This window comes from Cupressus sempervirens, chromosome 4 (genome assembly GCF_028749045.1).
Source record: "Cupressus sempervirens isolate cs-2001-9-10 chromosome 4, ASM2874904v1, whole genome shotgun sequence".
Classification (NCBI taxonomy): domain Eukaryota; kingdom Viridiplantae; phylum Streptophyta; class Pinopsida; order Cupressales; family Cupressaceae; genus Cupressus; species Cupressus sempervirens.
Genome location: NC_143121.1, coordinates 586,329,761 through 586,345,037, shown reverse-complemented (window position 1 = coordinate 586,345,037; position 15,277 = coordinate 586,329,761). Strand labels below are relative to the sequence as shown.

The following is a 15,277-nucleotide window of genomic DNA, read 5'->3' as shown; positions in this document are numbered from 1 at the left end:
CTTACTAAATGGGCTCCTGATCACATGCTAAATGCAAATATTGTGGATAAGAGGCATTTACCTTTAGGGTTGTCTCATCATTTTGGCCACTTAGTAGATTTTGATAGAGTTGTTTGATGTCCTTGCAATATATTTCTAGGAGTTTAAATAAATTTTAACCCGACCACAAAATTTTGAAAATCATAGAAATTTATAATACCTTTAATCTAGATACTAAAGCATTTCTACCTATTTATTATAGCTTAATAATAACAATGAATAATAAGAAACCATAAACTTTTGAAAATCCTAAATGCTTATAATACCTTCAATGTAGACACTAAATTGTTTTCTATAATGTATTATAATTTAATAATAACAATTAATAATATGAATATATATATCTTTCAACAAAATATTTATTATTGAACATAAAAATAAGTTTTATTCAATGCCTAATCTAGAATCTAACACAATGTTATAAATTTAATCAATTACGTGGATATCTTCTGGAAATGGTTTTCTTATTTAAAAATACATATATTAATGAAAACAGAATATTATGTCAATGGGCCCTTGGTCTCCTGGTGAAGTTGAATGGCTCACAAAGAGCCCACCAAGGATTAAGTCTTCTTGAGTGCAAAGTTCTAAGACATCATTACGGGTGACCCGTATGAAATACTTAAAACTTGTTTGAGGATGATCTATTAAAATAAAATAGAAATGGAATATTACTAAGTTTTTAAGAAATAAAGGGTTTTTTTTAAGGCCAAGTTGTTTGTTGACAGGATATCTTAATTCTGGTGTACATCTAGACGTTAAGTGCGATGGCGACGACCAGCGACTTGGCCGGCCAAAAGTCTATCCAAGAATTAACTTGTCCATACTCTCTTTGCAGATCTATCTCACTCTTACAGCTCTTCACTTCATGGAATCACTGGAAGCACCTCTAAATTCTCTCTTAATCATAGTTCTGGTTGCTATCTGCCCATTCTTTGTAGGTTTTGTGATAAAGTACTTATGGAGGCCATGGATGATTTACAGAGCTCTGAAGAAACAGGGCTTCAAAGGCCATCCTCCCCGATTCATGATTGGGGATTTTGTCGAAATTGGAAACTTGATGCAGCAGCAGATGCTCACTGATATGCCTTCTATTAACCATGACATCAGAAACAGAATTTTCCCTTACATGGTCAAGTGGTCACAGAAATATGGTCTCTTTCACACATATGTCTCTCCCTTTTCTCCAATGATTTGGGTTGTATCCTATTTCTCACTTGTGCCTATTTCTGGACTGATTGTTGTGCAGGGGAGAAATTCGTTATATGGTTTGGTTACGAACCCAGAATTGTTATAACCGATGCAGAGCTTCTCAGGGAACTTCTTTCTTCCAAACACTCTGCCGACTGCGGAAGGTCTCCGATGATAATAAAGATGCTTTCCGTGGCCTTGGGCAATGGACTCTTCACCGCTAATGGCCAAAAGTGGTCTCACCAGCGCAGAATTGTGGCGCCTGCTTTTCATATGGAGAAGCTTAAGGTAACCATTGCAATCTTACTCTCATTCCTCCATAATCCTGTTAAGAGGCTAAGTCAAGATTCATTATTAGTATGTGATGTGATTAATTATTATTATTTATTAAATTTGTGAAGAGTCGAACTCAAGACTTCTCGATATGAAGTTCATAATTTATCATTGTATTATAGACTCTTACCTACTTTCATATACTATTTTACACTAGTATACACGATTCATCTTTTATAAAGTAAGTTTTGGGCTTTTTCATGTCTTACTGCTGAAGATTTTTGTGTGCAATTTACAGGCCTCAGTTGACATCATGTCAATGTGTACAGAGCAATTGGTAAAGGAATGGAATGAGATTTTGAAGGAAGATGCAGATGGGCCTCATGAATTAGAACTGACTGCTTTCCTTGACAGACTGACCGCAGATATTTTTATGAGGATCGGATTTGGAATGGACTACAGCAAAGGGGGAAAAGAAATGTACGAGGACATCAGGGGCTTAGAAGATATAATGAATCACAATATCCAATATCTGTGGTTGCCAGGTTCCAGGTAGGATATGATTATTGTAATTGGATTAATCTATGTTTGGATTCATTTATATCATCAATGCTTTGATCATATTTTATAATTTATCATCAGAACATAAAAGAGAAAACTCTCTGTCCTTATAAAGAGAAGGCTCTCTCTTTATCCTCTGTATTATCTGATAATAGATTGCTGTGTGATCTAAAACATCAATTCAAGTTTATTTCTTATATTTTCTATTATGATAATGATGGATCACTGAAAGTCACATAATTGAATTCAGAAAACAATTATCTCAAATGAAAATCTACTTGGTCTTGTGCTAATTAGGTTCAAGATTATCTCATGTGAAAATCTACTTGCTCTTCTGCTAATTAGGTTCGATTTTTAGGTTCAACTTGAGATCAACATTGTTTTTGACATGGAGAATATTCATTTTTCCTTTTCCAAAACAGTTATTTCCCCACGCCCTCAAATCTGGAGGCTTGGAAGCGGCGTAGAAGATTGGAAAAGAACTTGAAACAGATTATAGAGAAAAGAAAAGAGAGCGGGTCATATGGTGATGATCTTCTTGGCTTGATACTCAGAGAAGTAGAAAATGTTTCTTCAGATGACAAGGATTTGAGGTACACAGAACAGCAAGTAATTGACGAGTGCAAAACATTCTTCTTGGGAGGAAGAGAAACAACGAGTGTTCTGATAACATGGGCAATACTCCTGTTGGCTCTCAACCAGGATTGGCAACAAAAAGCTCAAGAAGAAACAATTGCAATCTTTGGAAACAGCAATCCCACCATGGATTCTTTAGCAAAGCTCAAAATTGTAAGTATGATAAGCAAATGTTGGGTAAGGAAATCTTCCCAAGAGAAACGTATAATCTGAATTAATTGAGCAAATCTTTGTTTTTTTGACAGATTGGGATGATACTGAACGAGACGCTGAGGTTGTACCCACCTGGAGTAGGCTTTGCCCGGCAGGCATTCAAAGACTTAAAATTAAGAGATGACTTTATAATTCCAAAGGGTGTGAATGTGATAGGAGACATTTTGGCAATGAACAGGGACCCATTATACTGGGGAAATGATGCGGATGAGTTCAGGCCGGATCGTTTCAAAGATGGAGTAAGCAGAGCTACAAACAATCATCCGTATGCCTTCATTCCATTTTCTAGTGGGCCAAGGGTGTGCATAGGGCAGAACTATGCGCTATTAGAGGCAAAGGTTGTGATTAGTATGATTGTGAGGAGGTTCAGATTTAGTATGAGTAGTAAGTACAGGCATGCACCATTAGCCTTCATCACTCTCAATCCTCAACATGGGATGCCAATCATGGTGGAAAGAATTCAATGAATGCAATGTAGATTAGTCAATATGGTCGCCCAACGTCCTTGCAGTTGCACCCACTACTCTTGCCTTTTAACATGCTTTTCAATGTCATTCTCATCTTTTTAACGTGCTTTTCAATGTATGTATAGTCCGCGAGTAAACAGTTGATTTTGGGACAGGCCATCCTCCCACCAAAAATAAAATGAAGTTAATTTTTCGTTTTTTTTCAGATTCATGAATTCGTAGTGATTTTTGAAAAAAAATTGTTGTTTTTAACTACAAATTATACAGATCATGAAGATTGAACACTGAAATTTTCAAAGTAATCCATGATGTTTTTGATCTTTTGAAAATTGGTCAACTGTACATTTTTGTGGAAGGTTAGCCGCGTTCGTTGATTTTACCTACTAATTTTACGCTTGTAGGAAGACTACATCTTGTCTTAATATTGATCGTAGATAAATCTAATGTGAATGTGAATCAACCATTGAGGTGTATTCTTTTAGTCAAAATCATCTAAGACACTATCCTTATCTTGTCCCTTATACTAGTGGATCTTATACTTAATTGTGTCCTTTATAATATTAGGCACTGCACCTAACAAGAGTTATTATGTAGGGAACTCATTTAGAGCTACTGAACTTTTTTAGAAGACTAGACACTCATTAACATAATATATTGTTTTGAAACTACTCAAATTTAAGGTTTATTTAGTTTTTATTTATATCTAAAATTGATTTCTTAATGTTAGATTCAGGATTATTATTTGATATAAAATATTTATTATATTAGGCAAGAGCCTACAATGCATTGGTAAAATGCAAGCCTCTCATCGAGGAGGTCTTGGGTTCGAATCTACTCGCGATTAACACATAATAATAATTAATCTTAATAATAATAATAAAAAAAAACCTAGGCTTCGATCGTTTACCTATCAAAATAAAATGAACTATATATTTATTATATCAATCATGACTATTTTTAATAAACCACAAAATTAGTTAGTTATTGTGATTTTTTTGTCATATTGTATATGATGAAAATGACATTTAAGACTATTTTTTCCATCACCATGGTCATTTGTATTCTTTCATTTAGTACAAATACTGCATATGATTGAACAATTAGACAAGTGCATAAAAATGGAGACTAAAAAGGGCTAAGTAGGATGCAAACAAAAGTTTCAAAAATCTATAGTTAACAAAAAAATGTAGAGCATTATATCTTCATCATCTCAAATACTTACTATCCTTATGTGGTGTAAAACTCTCTGAAAGAATAGAGAACTAGGACCAACCAAAGTAGGTGGTAAAGAATTGACTTCTAGAAAACATCTACCATCGACTAAAGTTTTGTTCTCTTTGTCCACTCTCACCTTCTCATCCATGGCCTATGTATCTCCCCTTTGATGTGTTTGTATTGGGTGTACATGCAAAATATGATAAGAAAGACTCACAAACAATTTAACAAGTTGTCTCAAATTAAATGTGGTCTAGTAGAATGAAATGGTTGCAAGATACTCACAAAATGGATTTGTTGAAAGGGCATTAGAAACTTTCAAGAAAATGTAGTTAGCACATGTGTAAAATTAGATTAGTGTATGGTTTCTAGAGGAGATTAAGCTTCAATTATTTAGGCAGAGGAGGTCCCATGAAGAAGATAAAAGTTGCTAGACAATTATTTAAAATATTTTCGTAGAAAATAAGAACTCTTAATTTTTAGGCTTGCATATTTGAGTGGGTGACAAATGGGGTGGGGCTAGAAATTGATCCACCAACATAGGAATGCTATTTTGCACTTGTCAAACATCTAAGTTTAGATTTTAATATAAAAAATTAGAGGGAAAATGGTTTTTGAACATGTTTTTATTACTATAAAAATTATAGAAGATAAAGATATTGCATTCATGTGACCACTAACTTCTTTAAATTTTGGAATTTATACTTTTGAATTGAATTAGACAACAAAATTCAAGGGACTAGTAGCTTTATAATAATTCTATTAAAAAAATTTATAGCTCCAACTCTATTTTTTGGGAAGCCCCCTTCCATGGGACCCAACCTTACACAACCTTTGCCAACACCATTACACTTGAGTCAAAATGTAAGCTTTTCAACAAGGTATGGGCATTGTTGATTTTTTACAATCAATATATCACTGAAAATACTTCGGTTGGCAAAGCCATTAATCATCATTTGCATCCCAACTTGTCGGTTAAACCCATGCTTCCTAGAAGACATGAAAGTAGATATTAGACAAAATTCCTTTGAGTAATATCAGGTTTCCACAATCCATTTGTCATATGTAATTTTGTTTCTAGATTCGATTGTGTGTGAGTTTTTAAACATCAATGTTTCAGATCACACTCTATGATCTATCATTAGGATGAGAGAAAGTAAGAATGTGATAGAACAAGGAAAGATCGCTGAAAATACTTTGGTTGAAATAAGGAAAGAGACATATTATTTATCAATAAGTATTTGTTGAATAAAGTGTCACCCTGACCTATAGGGAGTATCATCATGAAAAACATCACAATTAAGTCAATAAGTTGAAATTATATGATGAGTACACAACTCACAAGGTAGGGAATTGCTAGGATTACATTGTCCACTAACCCAAGCCAATATTAATAATTACATGCACAACTTGGTGAAATGATCTTTCTAATAAGCATGGATTGTTATTAAATATTGTTTACTTGAAGAAAATAAAAGATGAGACTAGAGTAATTTCTTCATAAGGAGATAGTATTGTTCCCAAACATAAATATGTTTAAAGTGTAACAATGATATAATAATGTTTTATCACTTTACAAGATCTAAGAATCTAGAGAGAATTTCCTTTACATAAATACATTGATAACACTATCTAAGTTATCTAGAAGTGTCAGCTTAATTTTTGTATAATAAAGGAATAATTTAGTAATTTACAAAGTTCATAAGGGCCTTACATGTCTAAGAAAAATGATATCACCAACTAGAAGATCACCAACTAGAAGATCTCAAGGGTGTTATAGGAAATGGACTCAAGGACCTTACAGTTTTGAAATATTTATCTCTTTCCATATATTTTATTCTATATATAGATTGCATTACTTCTTTATCCATACAAAAATTTATCTTAAGGAACATAGCTCAATACTAGTCCTAATTTACACGATGACCTATTGGGGATATGCAAGCTCTTTAAAGTGAATAATGGGAAGATCTATAGTTATTGTGCTTGATTTTCTACTTTCCTACTAACATCATCCCCCTTTTATAACGGTGGCTTATCATCAAGACAACTCTATTATATAGGAAGAATTCACTTGTAAATATCTTTGAGATCAAAAAAGGTTCTATATCACAATGTGTCTTTGTTTGTTATAGCTATTGACTCTACACTTTAATTTTAGTGAATAAATGTGTGAGTTTTTGAAGGGTTTTGGTAATTTGAATGTCTTGAGCAAGCTTTTGAACCTTTTGAATAATTTTGGTGATATGGGCTATTTTTAGGTTTAAAACTTCCCTTGATGAGTGAAACTTATCCGTTGTTTGGTCTTGCTAGTTCAATAGTTGTTGAATTTGTGCATGCATGGTTTCAAAGTGTATCTTAAATTGGACAATAGTATCTTGTAGAGCATCATATGTTGTGGCTACCTAAATGATCTACACCTTTAGTTGACACATTTGAGGCTTAATAAGAGTTTTGATGATAGGCCATTGTAAGAAAAAATAGTAGAAAGCATCATGATGTCTTCATTAGTATTCTTCATTATACTACTATGAGATTTATGATAAAATTGGCTAGTGGTTTTGATTTTTCTTTTCCATGTCCATTATTTCCCTATCATTCAAACATTATTTGCAATTGCATGGTTTTCTTTTGCGCTTGAGTGTCTTTTAGGATCCCATCTACAATGTCTTTAGTTGGACTACAAGGGGTTGAGAAGAATCCCCTTAAATCTGCAAGAAGTTGTCTCTATAGTCTTTTACCATGTTAGAGAGTAAAAAGTTAATCTAGATAATCAATATGATAATTTATGCATAATATAAATGAATAAGGATAACTATCTCTAGATTTAGTGTTGATTTGACCACAAAAATATATTATATGGCTCATTTTTGTTTCATAATTCTATAACCTTGGAAAATTTAAAAACTATACTACTAAGTTGGTTGTTTGATATTCTATGTCCTTTTCATATGCATAAAAATTATCTTATTCTTATAAGTTTAATCTTTGTTGATAGAACAAACTTGAGTATGTGCAAAATTTAGGTTCTTGTTTTCCTTAATATATTGGTCTTTGTTGTTGAAAAGCACATTTGGGAGTTTTCTAAGTGAGGATTTTTTCTTGTTCAAGCCCCTAGTTTGGCTTTAATGATTTTGACAAAGCTAAAGACATATAATCAATTATGAAATGTACCTAGTCATGTGTAGTTATTGATGTGGTGCTCCTATGATGGTTATGTAGGGTATAATGGAACTCCAATATGATTTCTTACATAATCGTTTAAATTACACTTTGTATTTTTATACAATACTCAAACATGCAATTTTAACATTTCATACTCAAGATAGCAAATCATTCAAAAAATACAATATTATTTTTTAATTTCAAAAATTTTAAATAAAAATAATAATTACACCTATAAATTTATCCTAATTTCATTAAAAAATAAATCACCTAAAATTTGATTCATAATAAGATCACACATCTTAAAATCAAGTTACAAGTTTTTTGAGTTTGAAAATGTTTGAAAAATTAGATTTAGACTATTAAATGTTTAAATAAATACCAACACCAATCTGCCTATACATATTAATGTGTATTACAACATGCCAACCATTCATTTCAGAAAAAACAAAACTAATTTCCACCGATTCTTTCCACCATGATCGGTATCCCATGTTGAGCTCGGAGAGTGGTAGAGGCTACAGGAGCATGTCTATATTTCCTGCTCATGCTAAATCTGAAATTCTTCACCATCACAGCTATCACAAGTCTTGCTTCCAACATGGCGAAGTTCTGGCCAATGCATGCTCGTGGTCCACTAGCAAATGGAATGAATGCATACGGATGATTGTTTGTTGCTCTGTTTACTCCATCTCTGAAACGCTCTGGGCTGAACTCATCTGCATCACGTCCCCAGTACCTCTCATCTCTGTGCACTGATAATATATTCACCACTACATTCACACCCTTTGGTATTATAAAATCATCCCTTAATTTCAAGTCTCTGAATGCCTGCCTCACGATGCCTCCTCCAGGTGGGTACAATCTCAGTGTCTCATTCAATATCATCCCAATCTGCCATGTTTCAGTTTGGTTCATTCATTAGTACAGACATGTTTCTCTTGAAGGAGGAAAACCTGAGCCAAAAACATATATTTTTATATGGGACTTTTATCATACTTACAATTTTGAGCTTTCCTAAACAATCCACGGTGAGATTGCTGTTTCCACATATTGCAATGGCTTCTTCATGAGCTTTCTCTTGCCAGTCCTGATTGAGTGCTAGCAGTAGTATTGTCCACGAAAGAAGAACACTGGTGGTTTCTCTTCCTGCCAAGAAGAATCCCTTGCACTCATCAATTACTTGCTGTGTTGTGTACTGGAAATTCTTGTCATCTGAAGAAACATTTTCTGTTTCTGAGAGCATCAAGCCAAGAAGATCATCGCCATATGATCCACTCTCTTTTCTTTTCTCTATCATCTGCTTCAGGTTTTTGTCCAATCTTCTTCTCCTCTTCCAGGCCTCCAGATTTGAGGGCATGGGGATATAGCTTTTTAGGGAAAATAGAAATGTGAATTCAATGTTCAAATCAAACAAAAAAAATCCCAAATTACTCTTTCTATACAGAGTCTATTGGGTAATCATGGTGTACCTGGTACATGGAAGCCACAGATAACGATAGTTCTGATTCATTATATCCTCTAATCCCTTGATGTCATTATATATTTCTTTTCCCCCTTTCTTGTAGTCCATTGCAAACCCTACCCTCATAAAAATGTCTGCAGAAAGCCTCCCCATATAACCGGTTAGCTCTAATTCACAAGGCCTCTGTGCAGCTTCTTTTATAATCTCATTCCATTCCTTCACCAATTGATTTGTACACATGGACATGGTGTCAACAGAGGCCTGTAACTGTACACAACAGTTCTCATTAGTAAGCAGGGTTCAAAAGATCGAAAACCCACTTTGTAAAACAGGTCTGAAATTGAAGTAAAAGTCTATAATACAATGATAAATTGTGAGTCTCTTATCTGAAAGATTTAATTTGAATCTATAAAAATTAATTTCAACAAATAATAATGATTACTTTGCATTTTTCAACATGAAAAGCAGGGGCCACAATTCTGTGCTGTTGAGACCATTTATGGCCATTAGCAGTAATCAGAACATCACCAAATCCCGCAGAGAACATCTTCTGAATCATGGGAGATTTTCCGCAGTCAGCAGCGTGCTTGGAAGAAATAAGTTGCCTGATGAGCTCTGCATCCTGTAGAAAAATTCGGGGCTCATAACCAAACCATATAAAAAAATTCTTCCCTGCACAGCCATTAATTTGGACGTAAGATCATGTAAAGAAAACCCTTGAAAAAAACACAAAAGAGACATCTGTGAAACAGAGAAAGAGACCATATATCTGTGACCAATTGACTATGTATGGGAATGCTCTGTTTTTTACGTCATGATTAATGGAAGGCATATCAGTGAGCAACTGGTGCTGCACCATGTTTGCAATGTCTACAATATTGCCGATCATGAAGCGAGGAGGAGGACCTTTGAAGCCCTGTTTTTGAAGAGCTCTGTAAATCATCCATGGCCTCCACAAGTAGTTTTTGACAAAGACGATCAACAATGGGATTACCCCAACCAAAATCAGAAACAATAAAGAATTAACCGATTCTTTAAGGAAATCCATGAATCCCAGAGCTATGAAACTAGATATAGCGTGGGAAGACAATCCAGTTATTAAGAAAGGAAGACGATCCAGTTATGAAGAAAGTCATGGGGGGGACTTGGATAATCTGGATCATTACATGTTGTTAGTCCTGCCGGCTGCTCCTGTCTTGTTTTTAGTAAATTGGTATTGTCGAATTCGGGAAAAACGATGGAGGTAAAAACATTGCTTCGCTTATACCGCCGTGCAGAAGAAGTCTGTAATTCTGTGGTCCTACATAAAATTTAAATCAACCTCCTATGAATTATATATAGTTTATCGATTCATTTGTGTATAATTTTCATCTACATTTTCAATCATTCTTGGTCTTTTATTAATTCTATAATTTATTTATTTTTCATACATTCTATATTCAAATTTAGAAATTACCTTACAAACAATGATTCTAATTATAGAAAAGGTGCTACCTTATTCTAATTTTAGTAAAGGTGTTATATTGAAATGAACAAATCCCAATTTCAAAATCAATGTGATTGAAATGAACAATCTTCAGATCTAGTTTTGTTTTCCATATTTAGTTTTTCATGGAGTACATTTGCCACATTTTCTTGAATTGTCATTTTACATTCATCATATGTGAATGTACAAATGTAGTGATGAAGCACACCTACTTCAAATTATTTGTTCTTTATATTACTATTGCACACTTTATCTATTCTAAGTCACCATTGCCAATGTAGTCTTGTCAAAAACCGAAAAACAATAAACAAACATAAAAAATAAATTCTAAACCTAATTTGGTAAGGATCCATTAAAATTATAGAACATATCTGTGACTCACTCGTGTTTTTGGTTTATGTGTGTAGTGCTTACTTCAAAATTGTAGAGATGTAGATTTTTTTGTGAAGAATTAGTTTTGAGGCATGGTATGCTAAGTTCTAATAATTGTTTATCACTCTTTTGATTGAAGATTTACTCAATGAAAATTATATATAAATTTTATACATATAAATTTATTTGACTTTTATGTATGATTTTTTTTATTTTAAAAATTTATGGGGATCCTCTACTGAATATTTTTAGCTATTTGATATGGGAGCACGAGCCTTATGGTTGAACCTCTTTGGCTAAGCGCCAAGGACTAAGGAGTGTCTAATCTGCCAACTTCACTTGGGGCACGATCCCCACCTCAACCCCACCTGTTTTCAATGCCAGAGCCATGCACTCAGCGAGACTTGATCCTTGGTGGGCTCTTCAAGAACCTTTCAACTTCATAAGTCGACAAGAGCCCATTGACTATGATTTATTTTACAAATTATAAAAAACGTTTATGCATAATTTATTTTTAAAATGTTTTTTATGAAATTTTATTTTTGATTTATTATTAGGGAAAGTGCACCAAGTTGTGGTGCCAAAAAGGGGGTATAAGTGGACACCTTTTTTCTGAAATCAACAATTTCTGAACTTCAACAAGAATTTGAAGATAGTTACACTCAAAATTTTATGATATGACAAAAACAAAAGTAGTAGTCCTTTGAATCTAGTTTCTAAATTACTAAATTTTTTTTCAAAATGGTTTAGTTTTAGGTCCTCAAAAAAGGGGGCCACAGAAAGCGGTACTATTTATTCCAAAAAAACATAACAAAGTACAAAGTGTGGCCCTCCTAAAATTTTAACTTTTTTCTTGAAATTCTTTAATCGCTCTAGTCAAAAGTTACTTAACATTATATAGTTTATCCTAGATTTTTCGGGTAATTTTATAATGTGTAATTTTTTTTTAATGAACTTTTTAACTAGACACATCTCAAAAACGTGAAATATTTGTGTGCTCCACCTAGAAATGATTGAAAACTAATCTAAAATCAAAATTTCTTTTTTTCCAAAGTGTGTAGAATGGAGTCTAATTTCTAAAAAACTAAGTTGTTGCAAAATTCAATGAAGGAGTTAAAATCTACAACCCAATTAGTACATGCTGGTTTTTGACAAAAAATAGACATACATTCAAAAGAAATTATAGATGAAAGGCTTGAAATAGTTCAAATTAAAAATAAATTATATGGTTATAGAGCTAACACAGAGACCTGCAATGCCATGTAACCCAAACTTATTGATGCTCAACCACGAGGAATCTTGAAGGAGAGCACACAAAAAAAATCAATCATTTTTTGTATGTTTGCAGCAAAACATGTCTCAGACCAGTTTATAGACTCCAAACCTTTGGGTTGGATCTCCAAGGCAAAACCAAGTCTTAAGCTTGGTTTAATGCAAATCTTTGAATAGCATGTGCACTCTAAAGCGTGTGTGTGCTATAGTGGACATGCGCTATTTAAAACTTTTTGAATTTGGGTCTCAATAGTACATGCGTGCTATAGTGGGCATACACTATTAAGACCTAAATAGTGCATAAAGAGGGAAGAAGAGACGCAAAGCAAGAGCAAGAGAGAGAGGGGCGGGGATGGTTGTGTGAGAGAGAGAGAGAGATAGAGAGAAAGTAGGGGATGAGAGAGGGGGGAGAGAGAGAGTAGAGGATGGAAGAGAGAGGAAATGAGAGAGAGTGGGGGTGGTAGAGAGAGTACAGGATGGGAGAGAGAGGAAGTGTGTGAGAGAGTAGGGGTGGCAAAGAGAGAGTATGGGATGGGAGAGAGAGATTGAGAGTAGGGCATGGGAGAGAGTGTGAGAGAGTGTAGGGGTGGTAGAGAGAGAAAGTAGGGGATGGGAGAGGGGAGAGAGAATGGGATAGGGGAGAGAGAGTAGAGAGGGAGGGAGTGAGAGAGAGAGAGATAGTAGGCAGTAGATGAGGGAGTGGGAGAGAAAGAGAGAGGGGGGATGGGAGTGTGTGTGAGAGAGAACTATAGAGTATTGGATGAGAGAGGAGAGAGAGGGGGGACGGGAGTTTGTGGTGTGTGTGAAAGAGAGTGTAGGAGATGGGAGAGGGGAGAGAGAGAGTAGGGGATCAGAGAGAGAGGAAGTGTGAGAGAGAGTAGGGGTGGAAGATAGAGAGTAAATGATGGGAGAGAGAGATTGAGAGTAGGGGATGGGGGGAGAGAGAGTACAGGATGGGAGAGAGATTGAGAGTAGGGGATGGGATGGGGGAGAGAGAGTAGGTAGTGGGAGATGGAATGGGAGAGGGAGAGCAAGAGAGAGTAGGATGGGAGTGCATGTGTATGAAAGAGAGAGAGTAGGGAATGAGAAAGGGGGGAGAGAGAGTAGCTCGAGAGAGAGTAGGGGATGAGAGAGAGAGTAGGCGATGGGAGAGGGAGTTGGAGAGGGAGATAGAGGGGGGATGGAAATGTGTGTGTGTGTGTGTGTGAGAGAGAGAGAGAGAGAGAGAGAGAGAGAGAGAGAGAGAGAGAGTAGGGGATGGGAGAGAGTGTGAAAATGTGAGAGAGAGTAGGGAGTGACAAAGAGAGAGTAGAGAGGGAGAAGTGAGAGAGAGAGAGAGAGAGAGAGAGAGAGAGAGAGAGAGAGAGAGAGAGAGAGAGAGAGAGAGTGAGAGTGAGGGTGAGAGAGAGAGAGTAGGCGGTGGGAGAGGGAGTGGGAGAGGGAGAGCGAGTGAGAGACAGAGTAGGGGATGGGAGAGGAGAGAGAGGGGGGACGGGTGTGTGTGAAAGAGAGAGAGTAGGGAATGGGAGAGGGGAGAGAGATAGAGAGAGAGTAGAGGATGGGAGAGAAAAAGAGTAGGTGGTAGGAGAGGGAGTGGGAGAGGGAGAGGGAGAGGGAGATGGGAGTGTGTGTAAGAGAGAGAGTATGGGATGGGAGAGAGTGTGAGAGTGTGAGAGAGAGTAGGGGTGGCAGAGAGAGTGAGAATAGGGGATGGGAGAGAGAGAGTAGAGAGGGAGAGAGTGAGAGTGAGAGAGAGATAGTAGGTGATGGGAGAGGGAGTGGGAGGGAGAGAGAGGGGGATGGGAGTGTGTATTTGTGAAAGAGAGAGTTTAGGGGATGGGAGAGCGGAGAGAGAGAGAGAGAGTAGGGGATGGGGGAGAGAGAGTAGGTGGTGGGAGAGGGAGTGGGAGAGGGAGAGAGTGGGGGAATGAGAATGTGTGTAAGAGAGACAAAGTAGGGGATGCGAGAGAGTGTGAGAGTGTGAGAGAGAGTAGGGGGTGGTAGAGAGAGCTCGTACGGGATTGGAGAGAGAGAGAGTGAGAGTAGGGGATAGGAGAGAGTGAGAGTGAGAGTAGGGGATGGGAGAGAGAGAGTAGAGAGAGAGAGATAGTAGGCGGTGGGAGAGGGAGAGAGAGGGGGGATGGGAGTGTGTGTGATAAGTTTAGAGAGTAGGGGATGGGAGAGGAGAGAGAGGGGGGGTGGGAGTGTGTCTGTCTATGAAAGAGAGAGAGTAGGGGATGGAAGAGGGGAGAGAGAGAGTAGGGGATGGGGGAAAGAGAGTAGGTGGTGGGAGAGGGAGAGAGAACGAGGGAATGGGAATGTGTGTAAGAGAGAGAGAGAGTAGGGGATGGGAGAGAGTTTGAGAGAGAGTAGGGGGTGGTACAGAGAGCTCATACAGGATGGGAGAGATAGAGTGAGAGTAGGGGATGGGAGAGAGAGAGAATGAGAGTAAGGGATGGGAGAGAGAGAGAGTAGAGAGGGAGAGAGAGAACTTAAGAGAGAGAGAGAGATAGTAGGTGGTGGGAGAGGGAGTGGGAAAGGGAGAGGGGGGATGGGAGTGTGTGTAAGAGAGAGAGTAGGGGATGGAAGAGAGCGTAAGAGAGTGAGAGAGAGTAAGGGGTGGCAGAGAGAGAGAATGGGAAGGGAGAGAGAGAGAGAGTGAGAGTAGGAGATGAGAGAGAGTGTGAGACAGAGTAGGGGGATGGGAGAGAGAATGAGAGTAGGGATGAGAGAGAGAGTAGAGAGGGGGAGAGAGAGTGAGAGAGAGATAGTAGGCAGTGGGAGAGGGAGTGGGAGAAGGAGAGAGAGGGGTGATGGGAGTGTGTGTGAGAGATCTAGAGAGTAGGGGATGGGAGAGGAGAGAGGCTGAGAGAGACTAGGCAGTGGGAGATGGAGAGAGAGAGCGAGAGAGAGTAGGGGATG

General features: G+C 36.8%; 1 protein-coding gene and 1 pseudogene across 2 annotated transcripts; one reads left to right on the top strand and one right to left on the bottom strand.

The window, feature by feature from the left end:
• The first annotated feature begins 753 nt into the window (after positions 1-753).
• Positions 754-3,585, top strand: LOC149562568 (cytokinin hydroxylase-like; annotated as a pseudogene). Its single transcript, XR_016363959.1, has 5 exons — positions 754-1,193; positions 1,289-1,518; positions 1,802-2,055; positions 2,487-2,853; positions 2,946-3,585. The product of XR_016363959.1 is annotated as a cytokinin hydroxylase-like (transcript).
• Positions 3,586-8,113: 4,528 nt separating this feature from the next.
• Positions 8,114-10,447, bottom strand: LOC149562567 (cytokinin hydroxylase-like). The gene is made up of 5 exons (XM_089823896.1): positions 9,988-10,447; positions 9,668-9,897; positions 9,233-9,492; positions 8,764-9,130; positions 8,114-8,654 (listed from the first exon to the last, which is right to left on the bottom strand). Exons 1-5 carry the CDS (start codon positions 10,271-10,273, stop codon positions 8,214-8,216), a joined length of 1,584 nt encoding a protein of 527 aa, XP_089680022.1. The 5' UTR covers positions 10,274-10,447; the 3' UTR covers positions 8,114-8,213.
• Between the last annotated feature and the right edge of the window lie 4,830 nt (positions 10,448-15,277).

Coding starts and splice junctions, on each gene's coding strand:
- LOC149562567 (XM_089823896.1), bottom strand. CDS start 10,273: ATGGATTTCCTTAAAGAATCGGTTAATTCTTTATTGTTTCTGATTTTG. Junction 9,898..9,987: donor CAATTGGTCACAGATATATG/GTCTCTTTCTCT, acceptor ATGGCTGTGCAG/GGAAGAATTTTTTTATATGG. Junction 8,655..8,763: donor GTTTAGGAAAGCTCAAAATT/GTAAGTATGATA, acceptor GAAACATGGCAG/ATTGGGATGATATTGAATGA.